The 14,698-nt window shown below is 40.1% G+C and overlaps 1 protein-coding gene across 1 annotated transcript in view; it reads left to right on the top strand.

Moving 5' to 3' along the window:
• The window catches only part of LOC112954764 (mucin-5B), a 39,307-nt gene that overhangs the window by 12,380 nt on the left and 12,229 nt on the right, over positions 1 to 14,698 (top strand). The window contains exons 14-29 of the mRNA XM_026048019.1: positions 886 to 980; positions 1,812 to 1,938; positions 3,887 to 4,139; positions 5,154 to 5,206; positions 5,574 to 5,674; positions 5,962 to 6,113; positions 7,304 to 7,442; positions 8,248 to 8,358; positions 9,075 to 9,254; positions 9,592 to 9,828; positions 10,746 to 10,902; positions 11,084 to 11,212; positions 11,598 to 11,682; positions 11,908 to 11,945; positions 13,057 to 13,212; positions 14,347 to 14,439. Of these exons, the coding sequence (XP_025903804.1) occupies positions 886 to 980; positions 1,812 to 1,938; positions 3,887 to 4,139; positions 5,154 to 5,206; positions 5,574 to 5,674; positions 5,962 to 6,113; positions 7,304 to 7,442; positions 8,248 to 8,358; positions 9,075 to 9,254; positions 9,592 to 9,828; positions 10,746 to 10,902; positions 11,084 to 11,212; positions 11,598 to 11,682; positions 11,908 to 11,945; positions 13,057 to 13,212; positions 14,347 to 14,439 (2,106 nt within the window). The remainder of the gene's footprint in view (positions 1 to 885; positions 981 to 1,811; positions 1,939 to 3,886; positions 4,140 to 5,153; positions 5,207 to 5,573; positions 5,675 to 5,961; positions 6,114 to 7,303; positions 7,443 to 8,247; positions 8,359 to 9,074; positions 9,255 to 9,591; positions 9,829 to 10,745; positions 10,903 to 11,083; positions 11,213 to 11,597; positions 11,683 to 11,907; positions 11,946 to 13,056; positions 13,213 to 14,346; positions 14,440 to 14,698) is intronic.

The raw sequence follows: 14,698 nt of genomic DNA, 5'->3' as shown, positions 1-14,698 counted from the left end.
GGTCAGCTTGTTCATCGCTGATTTCGACAAGGGCACAGAGTGCACCCTGAGCAGGTTTGGGGATGATATAAAACTGGTGGAGTGGCTGACACCCCAGTGGGTTGTGCTGCCATTGAGAGGGACCTACACATGTTGCAGAGCAGGGCAGAGAGAAACCTCATGCAGTTCAGCAAGAGCAAAGGCAGGGCCCTGCACCTGGAGTGGAATAACTCCAGCCACCAGTACAGACTAGGGGTTGACCTGCTGGAGAGCAGCTCCACAGAGAGGGATTTGGGAGTCCTGGCTGACAATAAGTTAACCATGGAGCAGCAGTGCCCTCGTGGCCAAGAAGGCCAATGGGATTCTGGCTGTATCAGGAGGATGTTGCCAGCAGAGGGAGGGAGGGGATCCTGCCCCTCTACTCAGCTCTGGTGAGGCTGCACCTAGAGTGTTGGGTACAGGTCTGGGCTCCCCAGCACAAGAGGGTTGTGGAGCTTCTAGAGAGGGTCCAGGGTAGAGTGACAAAGATGATTAAGAGACTGGAGCATTTGTCTTGCAAGGAAAAACTGAGTGAGACGGGCCGGTTTAGCCTGGAGAAGAGAAGATAGAAAGAGGATCTGATCAGTATCTGTGTCTGAGGGGAGAATGCAGGGAGTATGGAGCCAAACTCTTCTCGGTAGTGGCCAGTGACAGGACAAGGAGTAATGTGTACAAACTGAAACACAGGAAGTTCCATCTCCATGTGAGGAAGAACTTCTTTCCTGTCAGGGTGACAGAGCCCTGGAAAGGGCTGCCCAGAGAAGTTGTGGAGTCTCCTTCTCTGGAGATCTTTAAAACCCGCCTCGCTTTGACCCCGTGCCACACGTTCCATTCATGTGACTAAGAACATTTTTTTTCCCACTTCAGAAAAATTTGCCCAGCATTGGTGTGCTCTTCTGTCTGATACAAGCAGTGTGTTTGCTGAGTGCCATTCTGTTGTAGACCCTTCTGTGTACATCAAGGTAAATCTCTATTCTGAGTGGATGTTTTAGTCCAGAGTCTCTGGATCCCTGAGAGATATGACTCATGCTTTCTCCCTGCTGCTGAGTTTTCCTCAAGAAGTGTTTCTTTGAAAATTCATGTTAATTGAGTAGAAGTAATAACTACTTTGTTATGGATCTGTTTGCTGTTTCTGCTGATCTTAAAGAATTTTTCACACCTGACCAGTGGAAGTGTTTTCTCTGACATCACTGCAGGTAGGATAAGACACCATCTATGTAGTATGAGCCTAATGCTCCCTATTAACTGCCTGTATTTAGAAGGAATATCAAGGGACCTTTTTTTCCTGAATCCTTCTGTCCAGTTGCACAATTAAAATAACTTGAGACTTAGATTTTTCTTTATATGCCATTGTATACAATTCCCTATTAAATAATTTGTCATTTAATATCTTATCTGCACACTGGCTAGGCACATAAGCTCGTGTCATTGCTATTTTCGCCTCTGTACATTTGAATGTTGTATTTGGATAGATCCTAGATTGTATATCTCCATAGGAGTCTGGTGCAGACATTTATTAGTGCTTTAATGAGCGATAAATGTCTTTTATGGCTATATTATTCATCTGCTTGACTGTTATCACCATTGAAGTCATATGGCTGTAATTGATTTCCTGTATCTCAGATTTGCAGAGTATTTCATTAGCATGTTTTGGATTAGAGATGTTACAAAGTCTCATTGCTGGTCATACTTTTCTGAAAAAGCATTGCTTGCAAGCCTTTTGAATTGCTAAATGTCTCCACGTCCTGCTGTGAGCAGGGCATAATAATACCTGTGTCTTGTCTGTCACCCAGAAATGTATGTACGACACATGTAATGCTGAGAAGAGTGAAGTGGCACTGTGCAGTGTGCTCTCTGCTTACTCCAGAGACTGTGTTACAGCAGGTGTGACCCTGAAGGGCTGGAGACAGGGGATCTGTGGTATGCATCCTATATTATTTCAGTAGAGACATAATGGAACATCTTCAGAAGAGCGTTTTCAAACAGGCACATACTCTAGGAAAAAAACTTGCCTGCCAAAATCCATTCATGTCCGCTTCATGAAGAGGCTCTTATGATACATGTTTCTTGTGTGAAATCTTTGGTAAATTCAGAACTTGGATTGGCGTGAGCAAAATAATTAAGCGTATTAATCAAAATAAAGAATGACAATCTTTGGTTACCTGGGGCTCCCCATGTACTTTAATTCTGAGGCCTTTTACAGGTCAGGTCAGTCCTGCTGTCATAAGCATTGCCTATGCATCTGATATCATTCTCATTAGCCTTATTTTTCCCATGCTACGTTAAAATACTAATGATTTTTAATGAATATGTATTACTGGAAGCTGAGAAAGTGAAAGTGTTTAAAGGCATACATTAATTCAGCTCAGGACTAGATAACAAGTGAACAGAAGTTGATTAATTTAAAATCATGTACATTTCTGTCCTAGATATGGTTCCTATCCATTAATTACTGTCATCAAATAATATATTTTTTTTCACAATACCTTGCTTTACCAAAATTCATCTTTTCTTTCTGTGAACAATTTAAGAGGAAAAAGTAGACATACCATTTTACTGCATTCAGAACTAACAATTTAGACACTATTTCAGGTAAATTTCTTGATGTATGAAGTGGACTGGGATGAAAACTCATGCTTGAGTCCTTTACTGAATAAGGATATCTATCTATCTGTTCGGTCCAATGTTATTTACAAATACTAGTTGCCTCATTTTTGTAGTAAGCTATGAAGTAGGAAAATGTGGGTTGTCCTTTTATTACACAGGATATTGGTCTTCTCTAACCAAGACCAGCAAATTACTCAGCAGTTGTTTTTGTTGTAGCTGTTTTTTCTTTATGGGTACGCAAACCTAGCACACTAATCTAAGAATGCATACTACAGCCATGAATTGCAAAAACGTACATAGATTTATTTAAGCATGGAATCTAATTGCTGATCTGGTGATACTGTTGCTGCACAACTAGTCAACCCTGTTTCCCATAAAAAGCCCTTCTAATAGATCTGATTGTATCTGAAAAACGAAAATCTCAAGGTAAATATTCAAGGAGTGAGTTACAAAGGGGTCTAAGAAGGCTAGGCCTCCAGTTCTCACTGAATTTCAGGGGAGTTTAGATGCCAGGCTTTCTTGAAAATCCCAGCTTATATGTGGATGGTATTTCCTGATGCAATTTGATGGTTACCCTAAGGAGACCTTCCTACCTACCGCAGATTTTGTAGCATATTTTTGAAGGTGATGTTTCTTGGTAGCCCATCGAGGTTGGTAAGCTCTTCACCACCTGAGAGGGACAGCTGAACCCTTTAGGTTTCTGTATTAAACTGCTTGGTCTGCCCAGAAGACTAGAAGTTTCTTCCTCATTTCATTATAGCATGCTCAGTGTTTGACTCAAGACATTGCCAAAATCTGTTAGAATTCAGACAGTTTCCTTGGTAACATCAGCTGATGTACAGAGCTCTCTGGCACTACAGATGTAACTTCACAATTTACCCTTAGAAAATGTGTTTGTTCCTCAAATTACTCCCAGATGGAGAAAGAAGTACTAAAGGACAGCAAAATCATTTTTAACTACAAGGACAAGTTGGAAGTTACTGGTTTTAATTCCTGACACAAGATAGAACTGTAAATTTTAGAAACAACAAAAATCCTAGTAGTTCCTCTGATTAGTCAAGGTTTTTCCCTGCTGAGTAGTTAAGCACTCAATATCACCCCATTTCTGAAAGCTCTGTGAACAGACTTTCCCCAGACCACTGGCAGACAACGTTTGAAATAAAGCACATTTAATGGCTACCACTGGGCAGAGAGCTGCACAAAGAGCATGAATGATGGTTGCCAGAGAAGGCCATACATCCATTTTATTTTTCTTGCCAAGATCCCTCTGAGGAGTGTCCTGAGACTATGGTTTATAACTATAGCGTGAAGTTCTGCAACCAGTCTTGCCGTTCCCTGGATGAACCTGATCCGCTGTGCAAAGTCCAGATCACGCCAATGGAGGGCTGTGGTTGCCCCGAAGGGACCTACCTCAATGATGAGGAGGAATGTGTAACTCCAGCAGACTGTCCGTGCTACTACAAAGGCAAGATTATTCAGCCCGGGAACTCCTTCCAAGAGGACAAGCTGATGTGGTAAGCGGGTCTGCCCGTTCAAAGCGTGCGTGTGTGAGAAAGCTCAGCGCTCAGATGGGGCTGTCCGTGCTGTAATCTCTGAAAGGTTGTGTCTTAGAGTAGGAATAATAACGACATGTTTCTGCTTGACACTACCAAAGCAAATTTTAGGCTCAGGAAGGGCAGCCACAACGAAATCTAGGATCTCGTATTCCTGCTAGCAGCAAATGGGAACCTGAAAGCATGTGCAACAGAGCGGTTTTTGGGATCTGTCTGTACTACAAAGCTCTGAAAGCATGAAGTATAGATGTTTAATATGGGGAAAAAAAACATATATAGAGAGGGGGAACAAGTTTTTCTGGAAGATATAGGGAGCATGGGGAGGTTTTTGAGATGAAAAAACTAAGTGAAAACACCCTACTTGCTATTTAAAAAAAAAAAAAAAGTCCAAGAAGAAAAATAAAATCTCAGCTTTGAAGCATCAAAAGAGAATTTTGAATACAAATACTAAATAAGGTAAATATCTTGCATTTCCAGTAAAAAAATCATTTCCATCCTCAACCCACTCAGGCTAATAATGTGAACAAATAATAAGGAAGGATGAAATTATTCAAATAATTTCTTTTGTATCTTCAGATGCCTACATGCTTTTCCTCTCTCTCTGTATAGTTATAGATTTTTTTTCTGAATTTTAGACTATTTTGTAAATATTATTTCATTTATTAATTGAAGAAGTCTCATTTAGGGAAGTAATGATCACATCCCATAGAGTGGGAAATATATGTTTATGAAAGACTTGATTAAGGGAAAATACACAGCAAATGGGTATCAGGAGAAGGAAGAGAATTTAAGAGTTGTGTGTCTTTATCTTCCTTCAGGGGACAGTAACTCATTTCTGTGAACCTGATAGCTGTACAAAATACTCATTTCAGTGAGATTTTGTTATTTATGTGACTAGCAAGCTTTGCAGTGATTTTTTTCTCTAGAGTAAATGTGTGAAGAGCTGATGTGTTTCATTTTATGGAATCTCTTTAGTAAATGCATTCAAGGAAGATTAGACTGCATTGGAGAAACTGTCCTAGTAAAAGGTGAGATTTTGACATTATGGTGTCAATATTTATAATGTTTTCAATGTATCTCTCACTTCTACAACATTTATTATTAGGCCCATTTTTGCCTTCTTCCTGACATCTGTCAGTTATCGATAACAGTTGTCTTTGTAAAGATGTCACCAGAGTTGTTGAATTCTTAAAACTGAAGATATTTGACTAAGCTTAGCAATTTTCTGCCCCTTTTCCACTGCTGCTGTTGGATAGAAGAAAAAGCCAACAGAAACTGGAATTGCAAGGCACATGCTATCCTCTGTCTCTGAATTTGCTCTATCACAGAATTTCTGATGTTGTCCTTATCACTTTCAATAAACACCCTTCCTTTAATATCTTCTTCCTTGTATAGATTGCCCTGCTCCTATGTATTACTTCAACTGCAGTTCTGCGGGCCCTGGTGCAGTCGGATCGGAGTGCCAAAAAAGTTGCAAGACGCAGGACATGCACTGTGTAAGGACCTCACCCCAGCAGACGCATGGGGCATCGTGACTGGGCATATTTGATTGCCCTTAGCAAATGATGACAGGAATATGTTACCCTCTTTACAGAGCAACCATTTGCATGATAGTGTAGCAATTCTTGCTGTTACGCTTATAGTTTGATTTTTGATGATTTACAGTCATGGAATTTAAAAGGAAAAAATTTTAAGTTTGGCCTCCAGATCTAGCATCTCTGCTAGCTCTCTATACTTGATGTGCCTTAACTCACTGCTTTTTATTGTATCTTCATATATACAGTATGTCACAGAATGTGTCTCCGGCTGCATGTGTCCTGATGGGCTGGTATTGGATGGCAGTGGGGGCTGTATTTCCAAAGATCAATGCCCATGCGTCCATGGAGGACAGTTTTATAAGCCTGGCGAAACCATCAAAGTTGACTGCAACACATGGTATGTTATCCTAGAGAGTCTTGTTTTACAGTTTGTAGCCTCAAGAAAAATAGCTAATAGAGCATAATGCACTGTGAGAACATGGGGCAGGAAGCCTTTTGAAACCTTCCAAATAATCACTAGAGCAATCAGGCTTTTAGTGGAAATAAAAAAGAAACATTTCCTCTCTGCATCACGTTGCACCAACCTGCGCTTGTGGTAAGCGGTGCCAAGATTTTTTATCTGATGATTTCCATCCTGCTCTCGAGACTGCTTGCACAGCAGTTAGGGAAATGCCAGTCCCATGCAGGTTGGTCTGTGGCTGGACACTGTACAAGCAGACAAACTGGAGAGGGGATTTGATTCTGTGTGTAGGACACAGCTGAACCTCAGGGATGAAGCTAGCGGTGGGAGAAATTGCAGGATGTCTCAGCTATTTGCACTGCTTGTGGGTTTGCTGTTCTAAAATGAGATAATTGAATGCTCCCAATGCTGGTATAATGCTAATAATGCTGAGACAGTTTTTACTGCTTATTATTGATTATGGTGGGTGAACCAGACATTATGTAGTGAAGATGAGACACTTTCTGTGCCTCCTCTTCTTAGGACTGAGAGCCATAAACACTTTGGCCTGATCACCAGTGCTGTGAGCATTCAGGTTTAACATGTGAGGCCTAACCCTAATGAGCAGTTGCTGCTATTGCAAAGGCCATTAAGAGGTTTTATTGCAGTGAAGGCATTTGTTTTCTTCAGAGAACAGGATACACATGGAGATAAAATTGCAGAGCCCTTGAGCCAAGGGAATAACTACTAAAATGCTCTGTGTGAGTGTGTTGTCAGAAGAATGCAGGAAGAAAAAATAGTTCACACTACTAAAATCAGGAACACAACTGACTGTCTGGTGCACCACGGTTTGATACTTAAATACAGTTCAAGCATTTTTTCACCATGTACTTGTCTTCTAAATCCTCACTTCCTGCTGTCGGGCTTTAATGTTTTAAAAGATATTTAAAGGAAAATAGAATAAAAATATACAAATTTCAAAGATGCATTTTGATTTAAAAAAAAGAATTCTTACTAGTAAACCACTTTATGGTATGGTTTCAGAATAGTTGGTAGGGAAAGCCTGCAAGAATGAAAGGTGATTGCATTCTTTGTAGGAAATCTTTGCACGATGCACAAATTGTGGGTATTTGTATTTCTTCTCTCAGCACTTGTGACAAAAGGCAGTGGAAATGTACAGACAACCCTTGCAAAGGAACCTGCACTGTCTATGGAAATGGGCATTACATGACCTTTGATGGAGAGAACTTTGATTTCCTTGGAGACTGTGATTATATTTTGGCTCAGGTATCTAAGCTTTCACTTTCATTGCCGTGTGCTTTTCACAGCTTACACTGAAAGATTCAGTCTAAATCATTACAAGGCTATCTCATGCAAGATAGTAAACCATGATGAGCAGAACCAACCACCTTGCCTCGTGTACCCAGAGGAGATGCAGTAAGACTTTTCCATGTAAAAGTAAAGCAATTGCTCCTCAAAAATGACGCAAGAGGGCACTGTGTGCAAGGGCAATGTTTTATTGCTGGCATGGGCAGCCTTTCTCCAGAATGCTGATCTCTATCTAGACTCGATGATCTCTAAAGATCTCTTCCAGCTTCAACTGTTCTGTGATTCTCCTGGTGTCATTCCAGCATTTGCAGTGGGAAGGCATTCCTGTGGTGTGGAAAAGCTGAATATTTCTGTAGACCATCCTAGTATGAGAGTACTTTTTTTGTGAGTGAAGCAAGTAACCGTTTATGTTTAAACCTTGTAATGCATGTACAGTAGTTGCATGTAACGAGAATTCAATGAGATGTTTTGTCATCTCCACATTACTCGTGCTGGTGCTAATATTAAGAACATTTGGGGTTTTTTGGCCATGCATGACTGGTGCTACACAAAGTTAATTTTTCCTCTAAGACTTTTTCACCTTTAAATTTCTGGTCAAGTATAAGCAGTTCAGCTATGACCAGATTCTTCTAAAATGTCCAGAATTTTGGTGAACAAAAATGTGACAGAAGAGCTGAAGTCAGATGAAAGTATTATTTGTTTAGAGCCCCTGAAAATGTTTAATACTGGACTAATCTAATACACTGTTACCTATTTTTCTTAGGATTTTTGCCCCAACAACATGGATGCTGGCACTTTCCGAATTGTAATTCAGAATAATGCCTGTGGGAAGTCACTCTCCATCTGTTCTCTGAAAATCACTCTTATTTTTGAGGTTTGTCTAGAATAAATTATAACTGAGAAGGTGTGAGGTTTAATTATGTGAGCAATAAGTGTATTATGCCCTTTTATTCCAATTCAGCTCTGATGGAGAATGGCAAACAGCCAGAAAGCAGAGGTCTATGTATTCAGTGTATTGATATTCAGAATTTGCCAGGGCTGGGCACTTCTGCAGGGGAGAACATATGCAGAGAGACAAAAGCACTCTGTGTGGGTGTGCATATGCGTCCGTGACATTGGTGTTGATGGGGTGGTGATGGTGCTGGAAGGAAATTTTTAGAGCATATTTTTGTGTCATGGCTTGAGCACAGGGCAGACTTAAGTAGAAAGGAAAGAATTTCATCCTTCCCCTCAGTCTTAACATTTCCCCAGAGCACACAAAGTGATTTCTTCGGGGTGGTGGAAGAAGACTGAAGCAGAGAGCCATGACAACTGGCATTTGAGCATTCCCAGCTGCCTTTGCTCTTGGGATTCCTGCTAGAATGGGACCAGTTTCTCTGTCTGTGAGATAAACCATATGATGCATGGGCAGAAGTTTCCTAGAGAATTCACTGAATCTTTTATGTGTCTTGGAGACCAATTGTCACAATTCTGAAGATAGAAATAGGCCAGGATATAATGCAAGTATTACAGAAAAAATGAGATGAGTGACAAGAGACAGAATGTGTTATTATAGTGTTCTATTTCCTTCCATTTATTTGCTCCTTGTAGAGCAGTGAAATCAGGCTCTTGGAAGGAAGAATCCAGGAGATAGCTACTGATCCAGCCGCTGAGAAGAATTACAAGGTGGATCTCAGAGGAGGTTATATTGTGATTGAAACAACTCAAGGGATGATCTTCATGTGGGACCAGAAGACTACAGTTGTTGTTCATGTGTCACCGTATTTCCACGTAGGTACTAGGCTAACTGAGAGCTACAGTGTTAAACTCAGAGTTGCATGTGTAGAATTGGTCACTCAGTTTGAAAAGCAGGACTTGGAAAAATGTGCAATCCAGTGGACAAGAAGCAGCAAGTGGACCACGTTTTGTTTTATTTCAACATGTAGTCCATGCAAAGTGCTCCAGAATATTTGGAGCTAGACATAAAGCCAGATGCTTTGCAGTCTTAGAGGCTTCAGACTGATGTTGTCACTTAGACTCTAGCTTTTCCTAAGACATATTTTGAGGACTGTTTAGAAATTTGCAACTCTTTTCTTTTTTGCTAACTGTACCTATGCAAATTGAACAGGGAAAAGTCTGTGGCCTTTGTGGGGATTTTGATGGCCGCTCGAAGAATGACTTTACAACCAGAGGGCAGTCAATGGAGATGAGCATCCAGGAGTTTGGAAATAGCTGGAAAATAACCAGCACCTGCTCAAATATAAACATGACTGACCTGTGTGCTGATCAGCCTTTCAAGACTGTTCTGGGACAGAAGCACTGCAGCATTATTAAGAGTAGCATCTTTGAGGCCTGTCACAGTAAGGTAATCTTGTTCTTATCTGCAATACTTTCACATTAGGTGTATTTTGCAGTTGCAGCACACGTTTGTGCACAAATCATTCTTATTAAGGACTGTTACATAGCATCCTAGACTACAGTGACTACATTTCTTGAAATCTCGCTTTGTCTTTATATCAGCTAAATCCTGCTGAGCGCTACTAATGAACCAGAGTGCTACCTGTAACCAAAGACAAAAAAAAAAAAAAAAAAAAAAGAAAGTATTGTCCACTGGACGTAAAAAGCTAGCAATCAGATTGTGAAATTCATAAATAACTTCGCATGCGAGTATTCTTATGGGGATCCTTAGGAAAGCCAGTTCAAATTACCTAAAGGAATGAATTATTTGGTATATTTTGAAAATAAATTGAATTAATCTAAACAGAAGGGTCATTAATACTTGATGAGAATGTCTATACAAGGCTTCAATGAAGCTTAATAATCTATTTTAAAAGATAATTTGGCCTATTTTCCTTGGTCAACTCATGTTGACAAAGGCTAAATTAAAAGTGATGTGAAATTCAGAGGAAAGAGATTTCATTTGATACTCACTTTATCGTTATTTCTCAGAAAGGGCATACACTATGCATTTGAGCTAACTGAAACCAAGATAGATCCTTTTTGTAGAAATTATATTGAAAACATACTTTGAGCATAGATGCTAGTATTACAAACATGAGAATGAGAAGATTTAAAGTCCACCTAACAGGTGAAAACTAGAACACTTCATTTGTTGTTAAATATCAGAGCTCTTCTTGACAATCCTAGTCTGTCTGTCACTGACTCAGCCTGGTCATCCCCAAGTTACTCACACAGGATGGCAGAATTTCAGAGCTCATTCTCTCATTAAAAGACAGTGTGGGAGGAATAACTGTGATAACAGAGATGTTGATATTTTGATAGGTGAACCCAATACCATATTATGAATCTTGTGTTTCTGACTTCTGTGGCTGTGACAGTGTGGGAGACTGTGAGTGCTTTTGTACCTCAGTTGCTGCTTATTCAAGAAGCTGTAGCAGAGCCGGTGTCTGTATCGACTGGAGGACTCCTGCCATTTGTCGTAAGTGTCCCCATGAAAAGCACACAAAAAAAACAATGTTGCATGTGCCCAGTCACACGTGGGATGGAAAAGAGGAGAGTTCTGAATCTGTGCACACGTATGACCTAAACTCCTGTTTGTAAGAACTGAATGTAAACCTTTGCAGATATCTGAGATTTGGAGCTTTTTTCTTCTGTTCCAGCTGTGTTCTGTGATTATTACAATCCACCTGGCAAGCACGAGTGGTTTTATAAACCTTGTGGAGCTCCTTGTCTAAAGACCTGCAGGAACCCACAAGGAAAATGTGGTAACTTGCTGTATAGTTTAGAAGGTAATTCTTGCTTGACTTTGATGGGCTTTTAAATGTCTTAAGCATCAATGCCTTCCCTTGACAGACTATTTCATTCCATTCCTGGAATCTCATTGATGAAGTCTTGGGCTAATTCCCCAGTGTGCAATGGCATGGCAGAATTTGCCTGTTGCCTTTAAGACTGGGCAGAAATACAAGGATGTTAGCTCTAAATTTGCACAGAATAATTATTTATTGATAAATAGAGTTAGTTAGGATTAATTCATTCTCCTTTTGGGGGGAGGAGAAAAAGATGAAGACAAATAATTGACCCCACATTCTTTGTGTAATCAAATATGCTGCTGATAGAGGTATTTGTGTTTGCCTTGTGTCTATGTGGAACTTGGTCTGTATCTTAACTTTTCAGGCTGTTACCCGGAGTGTGGTGCTGAGAAGCCATATTTTGATGAGGACCAGAGGGAGTGTGTTCCCCTGCTTAGCTGCACCTCCTGGTAGGTCAGGTGATGATGAGATGGGCAGGATAGGATTGGACACAACTACCTAGATAATATCTGGTTTATGTTTATAGGAACTTTTGGCAGTGACAATCATGACTAAATCCTGAAGGAGAGAAGGCTTTGCTTTGTAAAAATAGAAAGAATTGCACTCGCCTTGTTGTTATTCCATATGTTGATTCAAAGCAGTAAAATAACCTTATTCTTTCCTCTTTTTCTCAGTGATCCTGAAGCAAAACTGTGCGCCTCAGATTCAAATGGTAAGTTCTCACGACCCCCACTTGCTCACCCCCTCCTCTTCGTCATGTTAGGATGAGTAGGCCTAGCCCAACATCATGTGCTGCTGCAGTTGCATTCAGCTAGTTAGTTCAATAGATGGAGGCATAGCAGTGTGTTGATAATCAAAAAGAAAACTTTGACCTGGAAAAAGGATAAATCTAAACCTTATCCTGAGGAGTAAGTCTAAAGAATAATCAGGAGGAGCAAGGAGAGAGACCTGAAATGTGGGATTCATCTCACCTAGGTAAATACTCCTTTATCAGGTCTATACTTGCTTTATAGCCTTTCCTTTGCAGAAGGACATAGTATGGTGTTTTAGTGAGCACTTTCTCCTGTAACGATGCTATTTTCTGAGTCCTAATGATAAAAGAAACCTAGACAGCTATGCTGTGTGCAACAACTGATACTGATATGCCTCAGGGTATTTTGGAGATGGGGGTTCTCTTCCCAGATCAGCAATGAAATGTTAAGCAAGCCATGCAAAGGATCTGGTTCGTTGCCAGAACTGGAAGAAACTGTAAGGAAGAACCCAAGGGAGAATTCTAGGTCCAGTAGACCTAGTTCTTCAGTTTTGCTGATTTGTTACAGTAATAGGCATCTTCTACTGGGGTTCCTGAGCACATGCTCTCCAGAAACTGGAGTTTCTCATGTATTTAAATGAAACCAATGTCATTGCAACTTCCTCATTAGCAGTGTGTTATCACCCTTGTTCAGGGATAAGTAATCCTAGTCGCATCATCTGTCAAGAGGAAATAGCCCCTGTGCTCCAGGCTGGGGATCACTCTGCCAGTTCTGACTCTTTCAGTACCCAGTAACTCCTTTATGCAAACTGACTCTGTAAAACACCACCAAGAATCCAACCCAATTTTAATAAAAGAGATAAAGCATCAATGTGACTCCTCAAGTAGAAGCTGAGAAAAATTTATACCCAGGCAACTCATATTTAGTCATATGAGCCATGGAATGGCAAATCCAGATGTGGGTTTTTTTTTTTTTTTTTAATTCATGTGTGTTGTGGGACAGTGTCCCTTGTATTTCTGTTATAAGACTGTTTCCCCGTGTACCATGGCATTTTCTCTCTTGTTATTTCAGATTGCCTTTGCTGCTACAATGGGAAGACTTACACCTTAAATGAAGCTATATACAGTCAAACAGATGGGACTGAGTGCATTAATGCTGTCTGTGGCCCTAATGGGGAAATCATAAAAACAGTTATCCCTTGCAGAACATCATACATGCCAGCACAAGGTACTAGATATATAAGGGATTTGGTGTGACTTCAAAGAAGTTTGTAATGGCAGCAAGATTCCTCTGTCTTTTCCAAGCACTATAAGTATGAGTAAAACACAGAATTTTAGGTAATTGAAGGCAGGAGTGGGCAGACCTATGGGTTTCATGGTAGTGACAAAAGCGTCTTTTTTCTTTTATTTATATAAATTATTGCATTTGGAGGAGAAAAGAGAGAACAGAGAGATTCTGTATAATTTTTATAGCAGCTATGGGCTTTCTTAGTTCTAAGTGCTGTTTCTTCTCTGTCACCCGCTGTGTCCCACTATTGTTCTTACTGTTTGGGTTTCCATCTTGGAGTCAGTAAATCCGGGTCATTGGCCAGTACATAGGTCGCTGGAGCAAGAAAATCAAGGTACTAGTGGCTTAACTTCTTTACAAATGGAAAGTTGTGGAATGAAGAGGAAGAGAATAAACAGAAAATAGGAAGAAAAAAGAGATGAAGAAAACATGTAAATATGAAACATGATTTAGCTTTAAAAAAGTCTTAATCTGAGGGCAAACTTCCAAAGTAGGACAGGGAAAATTAAAGGTTAACTTCCCTATTGAGTAGAATAGCTGAAGACTCAAGGATCTGCCCATATATTTGGTATTTGCTACATGTGTTAACATCTGGATTAAGATTATAGTGGGGTGATGACTAAAGAAGGAAAGATTATTCAAGGCAGATTGCAGAGTAGCTGAGCAGCATTTAAATGATCTGTCTGTATTTAAATCAACAGATACTTTGCAACCAGGCATTAAAAGAGACAATGGTGTCCCACTGGAAATCACCTCTCCAAAGCCAGGTGAAGTCCTAGAGGATTAGAAAGTTTGAAGAAACCTTAATTTAGAATGAATTAAGAGGCAGGGAAGGCCTATGAATTTTATTCTGTACAGAGTAAATGTGACTACAGTGTGGAGCATGCATGCATGATTCTAATAGCAGACATGTATAAACACAGAGGTAACTCTACAGAATGTGATGGGGATGTAAAATGTTTCTTTCCCTTTCTTGTGATCATCTAGCATGTAATAGATGATACAGGAATTGAATTTAAAGTATATTAAATAATTATTATTTAATAAATTATTAATTAAATTCATTTCCTGCAGAGATACATATGCAACCTATAATCTCTGCACCACCATCACCAACGGTAGCCACCCCCTGCTTCTGCAGTGACAATGGACAATTGATACAAATGGGTGAGAAACCATTTGATTTCTTCTCTTTGCACCATTATGTAGGAAGATGAACTGCACATTAGGTAAATGCGCTTGAACAAGTGCTCGTTCAGCCTGCTACAGCTGCGTGTTCCCAGGGCTAGTTACATCTCCAAACTGTACCTAACACTGTCAGGCTTACAGCTCTTCCATATCCTCTACTTTTGTCCTGTTTTGAATTTCCCTGCTGTGAGGGAGCATGAAGCAGATATTAACTTCACTGGGCTCCAGCAGAACCCTT

This window comes from Nothoprocta perdicaria, unplaced genomic scaffold (genome assembly GCF_003342845.1).
Source record: "Nothoprocta perdicaria isolate Ctin4 unplaced genomic scaffold, notPer1 scaffold_505, whole genome shotgun sequence".
Classification (NCBI taxonomy): Eukaryota; Metazoa; Chordata; class Aves; order Tinamiformes; family Tinamidae; genus Nothoprocta; species Nothoprocta perdicaria.
Note: the sequence above shows the minus strand (reverse complement) of the source record. Positions and strands in the feature narration are given on the sequence as shown.